This window comes from Eleutherodactylus coqui, chromosome 3, assembly GCF_035609145.1.
Source record: "Eleutherodactylus coqui strain aEleCoq1 chromosome 3, aEleCoq1.hap1, whole genome shotgun sequence".
NCBI classification, from domain to species: Eukaryota; Metazoa; Chordata; class Amphibia; order Anura; family Eleutherodactylidae; genus Eleutherodactylus; species Eleutherodactylus coqui.
The window spans coordinates 230,056,019-230,072,466 of NC_089839.1; the positions used below are offsets into that span (position 1 = coordinate 230,056,019).

Genomic DNA, 16,448 nt, shown 5'->3' on the forward strand with positions numbered 1-16,448 from the left:
ATGACCTATGGATAGGTCATCAATAGTTGATCGCCCCGGGTACGTTGCTCAGAACCCCAACCAAACGGGTGAGTGGGCTCTTGCTGACAGCGCAACAAATATACAGAGGTCGGTGAGGAAGTCTCCGTACCAATGTCTTTGTAGTGTCTGCCACTTGTAACTGCAGGCACATCTTGCATTCATTTCAATGAGCGCCGTGCCTGCAGTTACAAGCACTGGCCACTACATGAAGGTCGGCGCGGAGACTTTTGCTCTGACCTCTGTGTATTTGCGGCGCTGACAGCATGTGCCTGCTCAACTGATCACTCAGGGCCCCAAGCGATGGGCCCCCAGCTAATCAGCTATGGATGACCTATCCTAAGAATAGGTATCAGTAGTATTCTCCCTGGAAAACCCCTTTTTTCTCCAGTGTATTCACAGAGGAAAATGAAATGCCAGATAAGATGTAGAGTAATAAACTCCACCAAATGTCACCAGTTTAACCCAGGAAGAGGTGCGGAGCCCAGAGTTCTATACAGGATCGGGGAGAGTCATTGGATCTTGTATATCTGGACATTTCCAAAGTGTTTGACACTGTGCTGCATAAAAGGCTGGTATATAAAATGAGAATGCTTGGTCTGGGTGAGAATGTGTGTAACTGGGTAAGTAACTGTCAGTGATAGAAAGCAGAGGGTGGTTATTATTGGTACATACTCTGATTGGGTCATCATTACTAGTGGGGGACCACAGGGGGCAGTATTGGGCTTTAGCCTTTTTAATATATTAATGACCTGGTAGAAGGATTGTGCAGTAAAATATCAATATTTGCAGATGACACAATATTATGTAAAGATATTAACACAAGAGAGGATGCAAGGAGGTTGCAAGAGGATCTGGATAAGCTGGAGGTTTGGGCAGAAAAATGGCAAGTAAGGTTCTGCACTTGGGCAGGGGAAATACATGTCACCATTATACACCAAATGGGAAACCACTAGGTAACACTGACATGGAAAAGGACTGGGGGATTTTAGTTAACTGTAAGCTTAACTGGAGCAACCAGTGTCAGGCATCTGCCGCCAAGGCTAATAGGATCATTGGGTGCATCAAAACAGGTCTAGGGGCGCATGACGAGAACATTGTTCTTCCTCTTTACAAGTCACTGGTCAGACCAGAAATGGAATATTGTATAGTTTTGGGCACTGGTACTCAAGAAGAATATAGCATAGCTTGAGCGGGTACAAAGACAGCAACTAAAATAATAACTGGAATGGATGGACTACAATACCCAGAGAGGTGATCAAAATTGGGGTTATTTAGTTTGGAAAACAAGATGGCTGAGGGGCGACCTAATAACTATGTATAGATATATCAGGGGACAATACAGAGATGTCTCCCATTATCTATTTATACCCAGGACCGTGACTGTAACAAGGTGGCACCCTCTACATCAGGGGTCCCCAACCGCCGGGCCACAGACTGGGGCCGAGCCGTTGGGTGTTTAGCGCCGGTCCGCGGCACCGCCGGGAACTTTTGCTCTAAACACAAGGCCCGCGGGCCGAATCCGGCCCACTGCCTTGTGCTATGTGGCCCGCGGCGTGCCGACGCCGCTGACCACTGAAGCGATTACCAGCGGGGGCGCCGCAGCTCCCCGCTGGTAATCGCGCTGATCCCGGCGCACACACGGACGTCTGTGTAGCCAGGATTCTCCTCCCTGGGTCCCCTGCTCATTAGTTCCGTAGGAGAGGACTCGGGGAGGAAGTGTTCCGGGCTGACGTCCGGGCAAGCAGAGAGAGAGCGACAGCAGGGAGGAGGTAAGTATATGGGTTGGGGGGCTGCCTATTACGGGGGGGGGGGGGCTACTTATTACAGGGGAAGGAGCTGCCAATTACTGGAAGGGCTGGTTATTACTGGGGGGCTACTTATTACAGGGGAAGGGGCTGCCTATTACTGGGGGGGGGGGGGGCTGGTTATTACTGGGGGTGGGGGCTACTTATTACAGGGGAAGGGGCTGCCTATTACTGGGGGGGCTACTTACTACTGGGGGGGCTGCTTATTACTGGGGGGTTGCTTACTGGGGGGATGCTTATTACTGGGGGGGGGGGGGAGGGCTACTTATTACAGGGGAAGGGGCTGCCTATTACGGGGGGGCTGCCTATTACTGGGGGGGCTGCCTATTACTGGGGGTGGGGCGCTGCCTATTACTGGGGGGGGGGGGGACCTGCTTATTACTGGGGGGGGGCTGCTTATTACAGGGGGAGGGGCTGCTAATTACTGAGGGATGGGGGCTGTCTATTACTGGGGGGGGGAGATAAATTATATGCTGCCCTGTGTGTGTGCTGGGGGGGGGGGGGGAGATTATACACTGCCCCATGTGTGTACTGCCAGGACATTCTAAATGTCATAACTAAATAAGAATGCACTAAACTCCAACCCCCTTCATAACCCCGCCTCCTATAACCAAAGCCCCACCCATGTCCCGCCCAACCCTGCCGGGCCTTGTAAAAATGGTCTTGCTTGAAGCCGGTCCCTGGTGCCAAAAAGGTTGGGGACCACTGCTCTACATCTAGAGGAAAGAAGGTTTCTACACCAACACAGAAGGGGGTTCTTTACTGTAAGAGCAGTGAGACTATGGAACTCTCTGCCTGAGGACACGGTGATGGGGAACTTGATAAAAGCGTTTAAGAGGCCTGGATACCTTTCATGAGTGATACAATGTTATAACCAATAATTACTTCAGAGAGTCGGTGATCCGGGGAATATTCGGATTGCCAGATTGGAGTCAAAAATAATTTCCCCTAAATGGGTAAAATTGGCTTCTACCTCACTGGGTTTTTTCTATTCCCTTCTTCTGGATCAACATTGGGGGCTAATAGGCTAAACTGGATGGACATGTGTCTTTTTTCCGCCTTACATACTATGTTACTAATTGCTGTTGAGCTGGGACCTTCAAATGCTCTAGAACCTCCATTATTAGTTTTCTCTAGACTCTGAGTTCTGTGTGTCGGCCCGATACCGGTGCTCTGTGTGTAGTCTTATATCAGCACCCTGTGTATGTGTCCGATACCGGAGCTCCGTGCATAAGTCTGATATCAGAGCTCCTTGTATCGTACGTCCGATACGGTTGCTCCTTGTACCGGTCCGATACTGGAGCTCCTTGTGTGATTTTGATATCGGAGCTCCCTGAGTCGGTTTAATGTTCGAACTACACACTGATTTCTGTCAGTTCAGCCAGCCACAAGATGGCCGCCGGAGTGCGCAGTAGATAAGGACGCCGCACGGCAGCCATACTGTGGTTGGCAGTAACTCTGTCGCTGCCGCACGGCGCTCTGCTGGCTGTGATGTAGAACACGTCGTGCTGCTCCTACAAGGAGGGAGAAGCGTCGTCTGCTGCCCGGGGACGATGCAGTTAAACAAGCCGCCAATCACGTCTCTCCCTGCTCGGGCCGCCGCCGTGTGCTCGGACGCTATTGGTTCAGGGACACAACAGTCTTTTCCGGGTTAGGAGGACGGGAGCCCCGAGCTGCAGGTCCCGCGGTGTTGTCAGGCGGCGCCGGGGCGCTAGGATGTGGCCGCAGCAGCGGAGCTCCGTCTAACAACCCCGCCGTCCTCCTGTGAGCGCTGGCCGGGCTCCGGGCGGCCATCCCTGCCTACCGCTGCAGGATTATGGGCTCGGAGAGCAGCTCCATGAGGGGCTTCACTCTGCAGGACCCGCCATGGACGCACCCGTCCGGCCTGACCATCCACCCTGCCCAGCTGCAGGAGGGCCGGCCGGCCTCGGTGTTCGTGTACCAGCCGGACAACCAGGAAAAGGTGGATAAGGCGGCCAAGGTGAGGCGGCAGAGTGCGGACAGCTGTGTGCAGGTGCGGAAGGGCTGCGGACGGCTGCGTGCAGGTGGTAGAGGGGTCACCAGGGTGCAGGGTATGATCAGTTCCCACTATCGCCCCCTTATGGCCGGCTGCATACAGACGGGTCAGATTCTGAATGCGGAATTCTGTAGTGGAATCTGACCCTGTGCCCGGCCGGTGACCCCGCGTACCTGTCCGGAATCTTCTTAATCTATACTACGGGTGCTTTGGTTGGCGCACTTGCGCAATATGGATTTGCCCTGCCATCACTAGGCGATGAGGTGGATTCAGCGACCTTTCCACAATGATGATTGCAGAGGGGGCCGCGGGTCGTACGGTTCCTTTGACGTCAATGGAAGCCGTCCGTGCGGACTCCGCCTGAAAATAGCGCATGCTGCGATTTAAAAAAAAAAAAAAAAAATTTCCTCCAAGAGCGGAAAATCGCAATTGATTTCCGGCTTTGTGCAGGAAGGAAAAATCGCCTTTCCGTTGCCTGCCATGGGCGGTATTTGCTGCACTCGGCCATCGTCTATATATTGGTCAGTGTCTGTCTGTTGGAGCGTCACGCATGAACTGTACGAGCGGCTGACATGACACTCGGCACACAGTATAATCTCAACCCGGAGAAGGTCACAGGCTAAAAACATTCCGAAGTTTGGTTGTCTTGGCAACCTTATTTGCATATTTTTGCCTTTGCTTGGATTATAATGCACCCAAACTGTTCAGCAGTAAATCAACAAACTGTACAAAACAGTTTTTGGTTCCCATGGCAACCAATCACAGAGCGGCTTTCATTTTACCTCAGCACTTATGGCTCATGCCCACGGCCGTTGCGGATTTCAGCTGCAGGGGTACCGCAGTAGTAAACAAAACGTGCCCGCTAGCACTATGTTAATGGAGACCTCCTGCGGCGTAAATCTGCAGGGAAATAGAACGTGCCGCGATTTATTTCCCATGGTGGAAATCCACGGTTAAATTCTGCGTGTCGGCATTGGCAGACTAGGTTCAATAGAACCTAATTGCTGTGGAATTCCGCCGCGGGAACCGTGGTAAAAATCCATTCGTGGCCTTAGCCCTGAGAGGATTAAAAGCTGTTGCCCATAGCAACCAATCACAGTGCAGCTTTTATTTTACCTCAACAGAATAACACATGATAGCTGAGCTGTGATTGGTTGCTATTGGCAACAAAAAATGCCAAATTTTACTGAAATCGGACCCGAACTGGGGATTTGTATACGACACAGACAGATCTTGTGTTGGTTCCACGTATTTATGCGTACGTTCTGATATCGTTTCTTACTTTGTGTCCCTTTTTGTATTGTGCGCGTTCTGTATCGGGGACCCGGGCTCGTTGGTCATAATCACATCTCTGGCCTCCGAAGTAAAACTCTGCAGCGTGTTGCGCCGTCTTGTCTGGTAAACAGCTGAGTGGTATGACGGAAACCCAATGGCCCCCAGAGTGAGGGCTCGCTCACACGGCCGCATGCGTCACGCTAATTACACGGCGCTAAAAGCTCATTGATTTCTATTGGGCCGCTCACACCTGCATTTTATCGCGCCCCTATGGAGGCTCTGGGGATAAGCTAATAATGCATGTATGTACGCGTTTGCTGCGTACTGCGTATTTTATGCTTATTACACGTACGTCTATGTGAGCGCGCCCTGACTCAGGCGGAGACCAGGAATGGCGGCGGTGAAAGTACATTGGTTTTCATTGTTTATATTTTACGCAAAGAGCGCAGCATGTTCTATTCTACCTCGTATTATGCCAGTACATCGCTGTTGTTTTCTATGGGTGCGTTCGGAATGCAGTACGCGCACAATTACAACGCACATGTACGGCGGTTTTTACGCATGTTGCTAGAAAACGTGAGAAGAAAGGTTTTTTTTTTATTTTTTATTTTTTTTTAAATAAAGCCAGTAAGGTCAGCGTGTGTAACGTATGCTTACATGCACAGGCATGCGGCAGCAAAAACACGTTTTTTTAACGCAGTATATTACTGTATGGTCATGTGAGCCCGGACTAAAGAAGGGGAAAAAAACGGATGCCCATCAGTGTTAATGGGCGTTGTGTGGTGATGATAGACTCTCGCTACTTGGGGTCTGTTTGCACCAAATGACTTGAATGAGTTATGCGCACGTTTTCCCAGTGCAGATTCCAACCGTGCCCGCACCCATGAAGCTAAAAATGACATTTACTCACCTGTCCAGACGCGGCGTAGGTCTCCTCCATCGCGGCCGGATCTTCTTCTGCACGCCGGATGTGCTCGGGACGCCAGCGGCGTGTCGCGTGCCTGCGCTGTGTCTTCTTTAATTTCTTTAAACTCCTGCCACAGTGTCGTCTGCGGCTGTTTCGCGGATCAGACGGCTTCCATTGGCTTCAGTGGAAGCCATCCTTGCAGAAAAACGCAGAAAATGGCGCCCAACAACTCCCTATGGGCGCAGATCGCATACGTGAGAGACCGCATGGATTTTTAAAATCCATTTTCCCCGTGGACATGAGGCCCTAATGATGTCCGAGTCGCTCGGGCAGCCGGTTTAGACAGGCAGATACATCGTTGGCTCGTTTAACGAGAAATAGTTCAGTCGTTCACATTCGCTGTATAAGTGAGAAGGACCGAACGATTAGTGAACGCGCCAAATATATTTCTGGCTGCATAAAATGAACGGCGAATGATAAGTGAACGATATATCCTTCGTATTTGGTCGCTGGCTGCGTTTACACTGATGATTGGTCATCGTTCGGTGTAAACAGACCGTTAGACTCCTCAGTGGGACAAGCGGTGTGATCTTGGATCCTCCAGACCGCTCTGCTCCATCGGGTTCTGCTGTGCCGCCTCCGGTTTACCCGTAGAGGGGGGCCGCCGGCCCTGCTGACTCCTCTGTTTTTGTGACAACTTGTATTGTGTTTGAAATAGTTTCAGAAACGTGTTTTCTTAGAATTCTGTATTTTGCTGTGTCTATTAGGCCAGGATCACATGGGACCGAAATCCCGCAGAAATCTCGTGGAATGACGGCACGGAAATACCGTGAGATTTCCGCAGGAGAAATGCAGCTTCAAAACCCGAGGCCTGTCGCCACGGAATTTGAAGCGGCTTCGCTGACTGCATTTTGCTACGGCCATCTCTCCCCATAGAGAGAAGAGCGGCCGCCGCGGAAATGGGGAAACAATTGACATGCTGCGGCTTTGAATTCTGCGCGGCATGTCAATTTCGCCGCGGCATCAGCGCGGCATGTGGACGGGATTTTTGCAAATTGTATCCACTTTGCTGCTTTATCCCGGGATAAAAAGCTGCGGGCGGAAATTCCGTGCAGACTTTCTGCACAGAAATCTAGTGGCGATTACACCCCTATGACCCCGGCCTTATACCTCTGTGAAGCTTATGAGTAAATGGACACCAGTTGGGCCAGCCCTACACCATAAATCAATTTATTCATACATTTCTAGGGCACAATGCAGAGTTATGCCATTTCTTTTTTTTTTCCATGAAGAATACATATATTTACTAAAACTGACACTAAGTGTTGAGGACCGCCCACTTGACCGATTCAGTGCTGAAAGCTCCATCTAAGACGAGCCCATAAGCCCAAAACGTGATGATAGAGTCAATGGGACCACAGCGATGTAACTATGGAGGCAGCCCCGTTGACCCTATGGAATGACTGGTCCTCGTTAAAGCATACAGTACGACCCCAGAGGGTAGCGGGTGTAGGTTCTATCAGAGGACGTGCTCACACAATGTGGACTTTCAACTGAGTAATGCTGATAATTCTGCAACACATTACAGTACAGCGTAAGATCGGTTACACATCTGAGTCAGAATCTCCAGCTGGACGTTCCTTCACAGATCCAGCTGCAAAAAAAGCGTGTTTTTTTTTTTTTTTCCCCCGTCACTAAACCGGGCAGCTGGGCGGAAAGTGGGCGGATCCCATTATGGTCAATGGGGTCCGCCTGGCGCTGTACTGTTCCGTCCAGAGCAGAACCTTTTGGCCGCAGGCAGGAAAGCGGAATTCCCAGCGCAAGTGTGAAACCACCTCTAGTGACCGGGATTCTAAACGCCCTTCACTCACAGCACAAGAAATCCGTACGAGAATGTAGTAGTTCTCAAATCCGCGGCACATTATGATATCGCAGAAAAGCATCAGATTTTCACGTGATGTTTCGTTCATTACGGCGCGGTGCGGGAAATGCGCAACAAGATTCTGTGCGATTTACTTGCAGAAAATGTTTTCGTGATATATGCACATACGGTAAAAGAACTCGCACGCGATACTCTGATCGCCGTGACAGCAACGCAACTTGCAGAAATGTCTGATGCTTGATGTTAGGTTGTGCATGAAATCCCATCTGGAGGTCCGGTATAGTGTAATTATTACTCCAGGGATCACTCTATTAATAGGCATCGTAATTACATCCTATTACCAGTAAAGGTGTGGGGGGTTGTAATGCAGCCCTGTCATCCTGCCCCACCGGGTGCTGGAAGCAGAGAGCCGCTGCTGATGAGCATAGTAGAAAATGAAAGTCTTTCAGCAACTCGGACAGCAGAAAATACTCAGTTTCTATAAGAAAATGGGGGACAAATCAGCATAGATCTTTAAGCGCCATTTATTTCAGTTAGAGCCCCGCAGATTTTCAATCCATTTTCTTACGGAAATAGTCTTTTATGCTGTCCGAGTTGCTGCAAAATGTTCACGTTCTTCTCTGCTTATCAGCAGCGGCTCTCTGCATCCAGGCCCCCCGAAGCTCCGTGCATGCAGAACCATTGGGACCCTGTTCTTGGTGGGGGTCCCAGCAGTCTGATCTCCTCCGATCATAAAGTTATGCCATCTCCTGTAGATGGGGGATAACTTTATATCTTGATACTACCCCCGTCCACGGGCGTTGTGTTTTAAAGCAAGCGTATTTTCGCCGCGGGAGAACATTTAAAGTCACTGCGATTTATCATGGCTTTTGACTTTAAATGGAAGGTTCATCGCGGAAATTCGCACAAAATTGCAGCATGCTGCGATTTTTTTTTTTTTTTTTTTTTTTTTTAAATTTTTTAAATTTATTTATTTATTTTTTTAAATTACGCGAGCGGAAAATCGCAATGGATTTCCACTTGTGTACATCTGGCTACGTTTTCCATAGTTGTCCCATGGAAAGCGATTCATGGGTTACCCATATGCGGATTATCGTCATGGATGACGCACTGAACAATTGCCCGTGGACAGGAGGCCGGAGGGTTTAGACGGTACCATAAAGGAGGCTTTTTAATCTAAATACCATGAAATCACATCAAAACACTGCCGTTTTTCACAACAAAACACCCTTTTGACGCGGGTTTTCATTAAGAAAAGTGATTTGACCTTGGAGTTTGTATAAACTCTTACCAACAAATTACCCACCTTTGACCGAATATTGTTCGTCTCGCTCCCTGCTCCGCAGGAACATGGGTACAGGGTAAGCCCTCTGTTTTTTTTGACTCTTTCTCAATAGTTTTCAGATTTACTGTTTAGTAGAAAAGTGAAAAAACAAAACAAAATATTTGTGGAGCTCCCTGAATGGGTGAGGGATTTGGAACAATTATAGGTAGAAAAATGTGCGGAAGATGTGATTCTTGCATGTCGTAAGGATGGCGGGTCGTGGGATAATAGCCTTATGCACTGTTATAGGGCACAGTAATACAATACATATTGTAGAATAATGTAATACAGTAATACATTCCTATAAAAAGGAGCAACATAATTTACTGTTTTTATATTGTGTGCGGTTTATGGATGACTGATGGTCGTTGAGCGGATTGTAGACACATTATTTACTGAGAAGGGAACAATGTAACCTTACAACAAACATTCTTTTTTAATTGGTCTCCTTTTCTTTCCCCCTTTTTATCTTTCTAAGCACTTGAAAACCTTACGTCACCCTTGTCTCCTGCGGTTCCTGTCTTGTGCTGTGGAGGAAGATGGGATCTACCTGGTGACCGAGCGGGTGAAGCCCCTGGAAATGGTTCTCCAGCAGCTCTCAGCAGATGAAATCTGTGCTGGTATCTATGATATTCTACAAGCTCTAGTATTCCTGCATGAAAGGGTAAATCTTTATTTTTAGAAACCATATTTTAAATGAAAAGAAATTTAATTGCACTTCATTTTATAGAACGAACCCAGATTTTAGAGAACAGAAAATAGTAAAAGGCTATTTCACACTAATTAAAAGTTCACTGGGGGTCTGAGGAAGTGCCTAAATAACCGGTCTAGGGTAGCGCCTTCTTTGCGTTCATTTGGTAGAATCCTAGAATGGTGGAGTTGAAAGGGAACTCCAGACTCTATGCTTCTCTTAATACATCCCAGAATTGTGGTTGCCTTTTTTTTGCTGCTGTATCACACTGTTGACTCATGTTCAGTCTGTGATCTGTTAGTATACCCAAGTCTTTTTCACATGTGCTGCTTAGCTCAATTCCTCCCATTCTATATGTGTTTTTTTCATTTCTCCTGCTCAGATGTAGGACTTTGCATTTCTCCCTGTTAAATACCATCTTGTTAGTTGCTGCCCACTGTGCAAGCTTGTTTAGATCTTTCTGAATCCTTTCTCTTCTCTAGTGTTAGCTATCCATCTTAACTTTCGTCTGCAAATTTGATCAGTGTTCCCTCATCTAAATCATTTATAAAATGTTGAACAACACTGGGCCTAGGACAGAGCCTTGTGGTACCCCACTTGAGACATTCTTCCATTTGGATGTGCAGCCAATAATGTCCAGTCTTTAGTAATGCATTGATAAAATATCTCATACCATCCTTATGAGTAATCATACTCAAAGTCAAGATACACTATATCTGCTGCATTTCCCTGATTAACGCAAGTCGGTGGTTCTGTCATAGAAGGAAATTATATTATTCTGGCATGACGTGTTTGTTACAAAACCATGCTGGCTCTGGTTAATTACTCCATTCTCATCCAAGTACTTGCATACTTGCTGTTTAATAATTTGTTCAAAGATCTTTCCCGGTATAGAAGTCAGGCTCACAGGCCTGTAGTTTCCTGGGTCCACCTTCTCTTGTTTGAAAATATGGACAACATTTGCTGTTCTCCAGAAATTGTCAACGCTTACAGCGAGTCGTTCAGCAATTATCTCTGCTGCTTCTTTCCGTATCCTAGGATATGATTCATCTGGACCTGGAGACTTGAATTCATTTAAGTTGGCTAAGTGTTCCTTCACCATATCTCTGCTTACAGATAGCCTGGATTCTTTTATCTCCCAATAGCACAGGGCAGATCAGTCGATGATACATTTACTTTGAGAGAAAACAGAAACAAAATAGAAATTTAAAAGTTTGGCCTTCCCAAAGTCATTTTTGACCAATTCACCACTTTCATCCTGTAAACCTCCTGTAGCATCTTTGACTTTTTTCTTGTGCCTTTGACATAACCCCCCCCCCCCCCCCCAAATCATTTTGTTTTTAAAAAAATTTATTTATTGCTTTTGGCCTCTCTTGTAAGCCTCAATTCATTATTAGCTTTAGCTTTTCTGACACTTGCCCTACAGTTTCTGCAGACCGCATTATATTCTTCTTTAGATATGAATCTCATTTCGCATTATTTCCCAACCTTGGACATTTCTGTCCTTTGGAACATCCAGCTATAGGATTCTTCCTACTATCTTTCTGAGTTCATTAAAATCAACCTTTCTGATATCTAACCTTGAGGTCTAAAGTTTTCTCAGGTCTTCCTCTTCTTTTTATCCAAAATTCAAGGATAGAATGATCACTGCCTCCTAAGGTCCCAGCCACATGTACTTCCTCAACCATTCCCTGCCTGTTGGTAAGAATTAGGTCCAAGATAGCAGAATCCCTTGTTTTCTCTTCGACCTTTTGGAAGATAAAGTTGTCAGCAAGAGCGGATAAGAATTTGTTGGACCCATTATTCTTGCCTGAGAGAGATTCCCAACAAATGTCTGGATAGTTATAATCTCCCATGATCACTATGTTGTGCTTTTTTTGAGAACTTGACCATCTGATGTAGAAGAAGTTCATCCATATCTTCTGCTTGTCCAGGTGGCCCATAGTAAATGCCTACAATAGTGTCCTTTCTGTTGTTCTCTCATTGTATGGTAGTTTTACAGAACTCCCATGCTCTAAAGCTTGAATCTCTGTGGTGTTTGCTTTCGTAACATACAACACAACATCTCCTCCCCTCTTAAGTCTGTTTCTTATTTTAAAAAAAAGTGTATCCTTCATCCAATCATGTGTATCATCCCACCTAGTTTTCGTGATGCCTATGTCATCATATTTCTCTTCCTGTGTTAGGAGCTCCAATTCCCCTTCTTTGTTTCCCATGCTCTGTGCATTTGTGTAGAAACATTTTAGTTTGTGATCGGTGTCTCTTACTCCTCTACTTTCCTTCTGAATGTTTTGTCTCTGTTCTCTCTTTCCACTTCTAATAGCAAGGATCTTGCTTGTATTAATTAGCTGTATATCTTTGCCTTTCACTTCCCTTCCCATATTGTTCTAGTTTATAGCTCTCCTGATGTGTAGCAAGGTGGCTGCCAAATATATGCTTGCCTGTCTTTGTAAGGCACAACCCGTCTCTAGCAGGGAGTCCATCATATAGGTAATTCACTCCATGGTCTAGGAATCCAAATCTTTGCTGATGGCACCATAGATGTAGCCAGTTGTTCACCTCTAGAATCCTGTTCCATCTTATTCCATGGCCATCCACTGGTAGGATGGATGAGAAGACTACCTGTGCTCCTAGCTCCTTCACTTTCCTGCTGAGGTCTTCAAAGTGTCTGCAGATAGTTGCAAGGTTTTTTTTATGTATTGTCAATTGTCCCTACTTGTATCAGTAGGAGTGGGTAGTGGTCTATCAGACACATCTTTGATTTGTGCACCTGGAAGATAACACACCTCTCGTGAGGTTATGTCAGGTCTTCAGATAGCTGCCTCTGTTCCCCTCAATAGGGAATCTTGAAATATCTGTAAACTGTGGGGTCGCTCAAAGTATATACACTTTATAAGAACTTGGAGTGGCTATGTGGACTGCATGTTTCTGCGGTGGATGTCGATGGAGGATATGAAATTAACCGACTGTATATACAGAGGGAGGTAGTAAATAGTATGGCACTATTACTTGCGTAGGCTGATTAGCTATCAATTGTTTCACTGAGTTGCCAGCATGGCATCACTGGGCAACTCGTAGTGACGCCATGTCAGTGCACACTGAGCCTTACTAGCTGAAGTATTTAGTTGCCTCCCGGTAGTCCCACGCTAGCTGCTCACTACGCCTGTCGTGTATTTAGGGAGATGATGAGCATCTATCTATATATTATAGCTGACACTCAGCAGCAGTGGCCTGGATCTGAGATGACTCAAATCCTGTCCGCTTAACCACTTAAATGCCAGAAGTACCACCTGAAGTGAATTCGGCCTCAAGAGTAAGAATACGCATGAGACTGATCTCAAAGCACGCCGCAGCCTTTCCAGGCATCGGTGATGCAACTATTGCCTATGATGAACATTTGCCCAGAGTGACAACTAATTGGGAGAGCAGTGCCTAAGTGAAATAATAAGTGTCTCCGTCTGTAAATGGCTGTTGATGTTGTATGGCATCTGCTGATGTGCTCTCGTATTCTGCAGCTGACGTCTTTGTGTTTTGTATAAGTTGTGCCTCTTTTCTCTGGCAGTAACCTTCTATTCCATACAGGGAAGGGTTTCCCATAACAACATTTGCTTGTCATCCGTGTTTGTGAGTGAAGATGGACACTGGAAATTGGGTGGCATGGAAATGGTCTGTAAGCTGACAGAGGTGGCTCCGGAGGTGAGAAGAATGTACTAAAACGTGTCCTGACCATGAGTAGAACGGTGTCCTCTCTAGGGGTTAACAAACCGCACACGGTCGGGGATCACATGCATTTTCATTACATTTAAGCTTTTTACAGCATTCCACAAACTTGATTCCAGCAGGATTAACTCTGTAAAGAATTGTTTAAAACAAAGAGAAATGACACGGTTCTAGTTTGGAGATTTGTGTTAGCAGAGCATTGCTAAGACCCTTTTACACGGCCTAACAAATGAGAAGTTGCTGGTTTGTCGGCTGATCGCCTACTTTTGTGGATGGAATGCGCTCCTCACAAATGCAAACTGCATGCGGAGGAACAATCCCGGTCAACTGGAGTTAATCTCCATACTAACGATGATCTACTGGATTGTAGATGGCAGTTGACATGCTACATTGTCGAATCTGCCCGTATGAAGCCATCATTAGTGAAGGAATGGTATGCACCTCGTATCTCTTGATATCCATTGTTGCAGTGATGTTCCAATGAAAAATGTATGATCTATTGATTTTACTACAGGAGTCTCCACCAATTCAGGCAACTGGGATGCCTGGTAGGTAACTCTTCCTTTGCATGTGTGGCCACTGTCTGTTATATTCTATAGTGCATACAATAATTAACCATGCTAAAGGAATATTCTGGGACTATAATGACTGATCAATGGTTTATTGACTGAGCCCACCGCTCGGGATCCCCGCCGATGTCCGTGCAGCAGGCTGGACATCATTGGTGGTCAGACTAGAAAGCTTGATAGCTGGCTTCATTCTGATTCCTTATTGCTGTCAGGGTCGGACGCCCGGTGCCAGAAGTGTAGTAGAAGTCAGCGTTCCCATTGATATGGAGTGAAGCTAGCTATTAAACTTCCAACGCTGACTAATGATGACTATGTCCAGCCCGCCACATTGATAGCGGGCTAAATGATCAGTAGGAATCCTGAGTGGCAAGCTCTTGCCTATCAACTATTGAACAGTAGTTAAAGTCCCGGAATACCCCTTTTAAGCTTGATTAGTTATTGTATGCTCTATAGAATATAATGGACAATGGCCACACAATGGAGGAGTTACTGGAGGATAGGTCATCAGTAGTTAAAGTTTCGGAATACCCCTTCTAATAAACTGTCTCTTAAAGATATTTGTAAACCGCACTTCTGGGTGCAGAGCGAAAACATCATTATCCCCGGACATGTGACCTCGGCAGCTAATAACCAGATGAAGGGAGCCAGTGATTGGCTGCAGCGGGTGCATGGCCCTCATGTCGGTGATGTTATCACTGGTTCCCTGCACCCAGAAGTGCAAATGGGAAAAGCATCAGACTTTTAAACCCTTACATGCCTTAATCAATAGTGATTGCAGCATGTAAGTGAGTGACGGGGGAAGGAGGCTCCCCGTGTCACCCGTCAGCACCCTGCAATGGGATTGCAAAATACCGATGGGATGTCATGGTAGCCAAAGGTCTGAGAAAGGCCTCTGTGCCTGCTATGTAATTCGGCCTATTAAAACTTACCTTCGGCAGAGTTTAATATGCTCATGCTATAGGCGTAGTAAAATGCACTACACAGGGTACCAATAAGAACTACAAAAAAACAAGACCTCACATAGCTCCATTGACAGAAACATAAAAATACTATGCGTCTTAGAATGTGGCGATGCAGAGTCAATTGTTTTTCTTTGAAAAAATGTTGGTATTGCAGTGATTGTGCTGATCCAGAAGAGAGAATCATCATGTTATTTTTACTGAATGGTGAACACTAATTAAATAAAATCCAAAAAATACCAGGAAGTTAGATGTACACCAGAGTGGTGCCATTGAAGAAATAGAACCCGTCCCACAAAAACAAACCCTCCAGAGACTGTTATTTATGGCTATTGCAATACGACAGTGCAAATCACTTGATTCTTAAGACCCAAAATAGACTCGTCACTAGGGGGTTAAGGACTGTTCGAAAACTCTGCCTGCTCTCCCATAGACTTTTAAAGGCTGCTCCACACACGGGAATGTGAAGCGAGTCAGAGTTTCGTGATGCACGACCATTGGAGCGGGTGAGTATAAAAACTCCCTTACCTGGGTCCCTGTCGCCTCCCTAAAAGTACCATAGTGGGGTTTATGCTGCTGTGGGGACCCTTTAGGTCTGGCACTAACTTTTCACGTTGTCCTGAGTGTTACAGTGATGTATTCCCTTTCCAGATTGCCACGTTTTGTGTCCACACGTGAACAAGTGAGGAGATGAAGCGGGTGACGGTTTTATTCAGTTACATAAAATCTACATTTTGTTTGCACACTCCATAATGAATCCCACGGAGATGTCGATAATGACTTGACGCCTCCTGGGATAGAATCCGGCTGGTTAATGTTAAATTATACCATTTTTCCCTTGAGACGTATGGCTGACTTAATGTGGTATATGAATCACATCATTGCCCTTTCCTTCTCTGAAACGTCTTGGTGCAGAAAACCATTTTTCAGACGTTTCAGCCTTTTTATTTTTCTGTCAAGAAAGCTTTGTAAGGTCTTGTTTTTTGCGGGAAGGTCTTGCATTTTGTAGATCTTATTGGTACCCTATATAGTGCATCTACTAAGCCTATGACATGAGCATATTGAACTCTGACGAAGGCAGGTTTTAATGGGCTGAGTTACATGGCAGACACGGAGGTCTTTGTCAGGCTTTTGGTTGCCACGGGATCTTAACAGTACCTTGCGTTCGCACTGCAGGGTGCCGATGGGTGACAAGGAGAGCCCCCCCCCCTGTCACTCGCTTACATGCTGAAATTGCTATTAATTATGGCATGTAAGAGGTTAATTTGCCAGGATCTG

At 46.4% G+C, this 16,448-nt stretch overlaps 1 protein-coding gene across 1 annotated transcript in view; it reads left to right on the plus strand.

The window, feature by feature from the left end:
- The first annotated feature begins 3,447 nt into the window (after positions 1–3,447).
- The window catches only part of SCYL3 (SCY1 like pseudokinase 3), a 46,385-nt gene continuing 33,384 nt past the window's right edge, over positions 3,448–16,448 (plus strand). Inside the window, exons 1-3 of the mRNA XM_066597060.1 lie at positions 3,448–3,807; positions 9,710–9,895; positions 13,505–13,618. Of these exons, the coding sequence (XP_066453157.1) occupies positions 3,643–3,807; positions 9,710–9,895; positions 13,505–13,618 (465 nt within the window). The 5' untranslated portion in view covers positions 3,448–3,642. The remainder of the gene's footprint in view (positions 3,808–9,709; positions 9,896–13,504; positions 13,619–16,448) is intronic.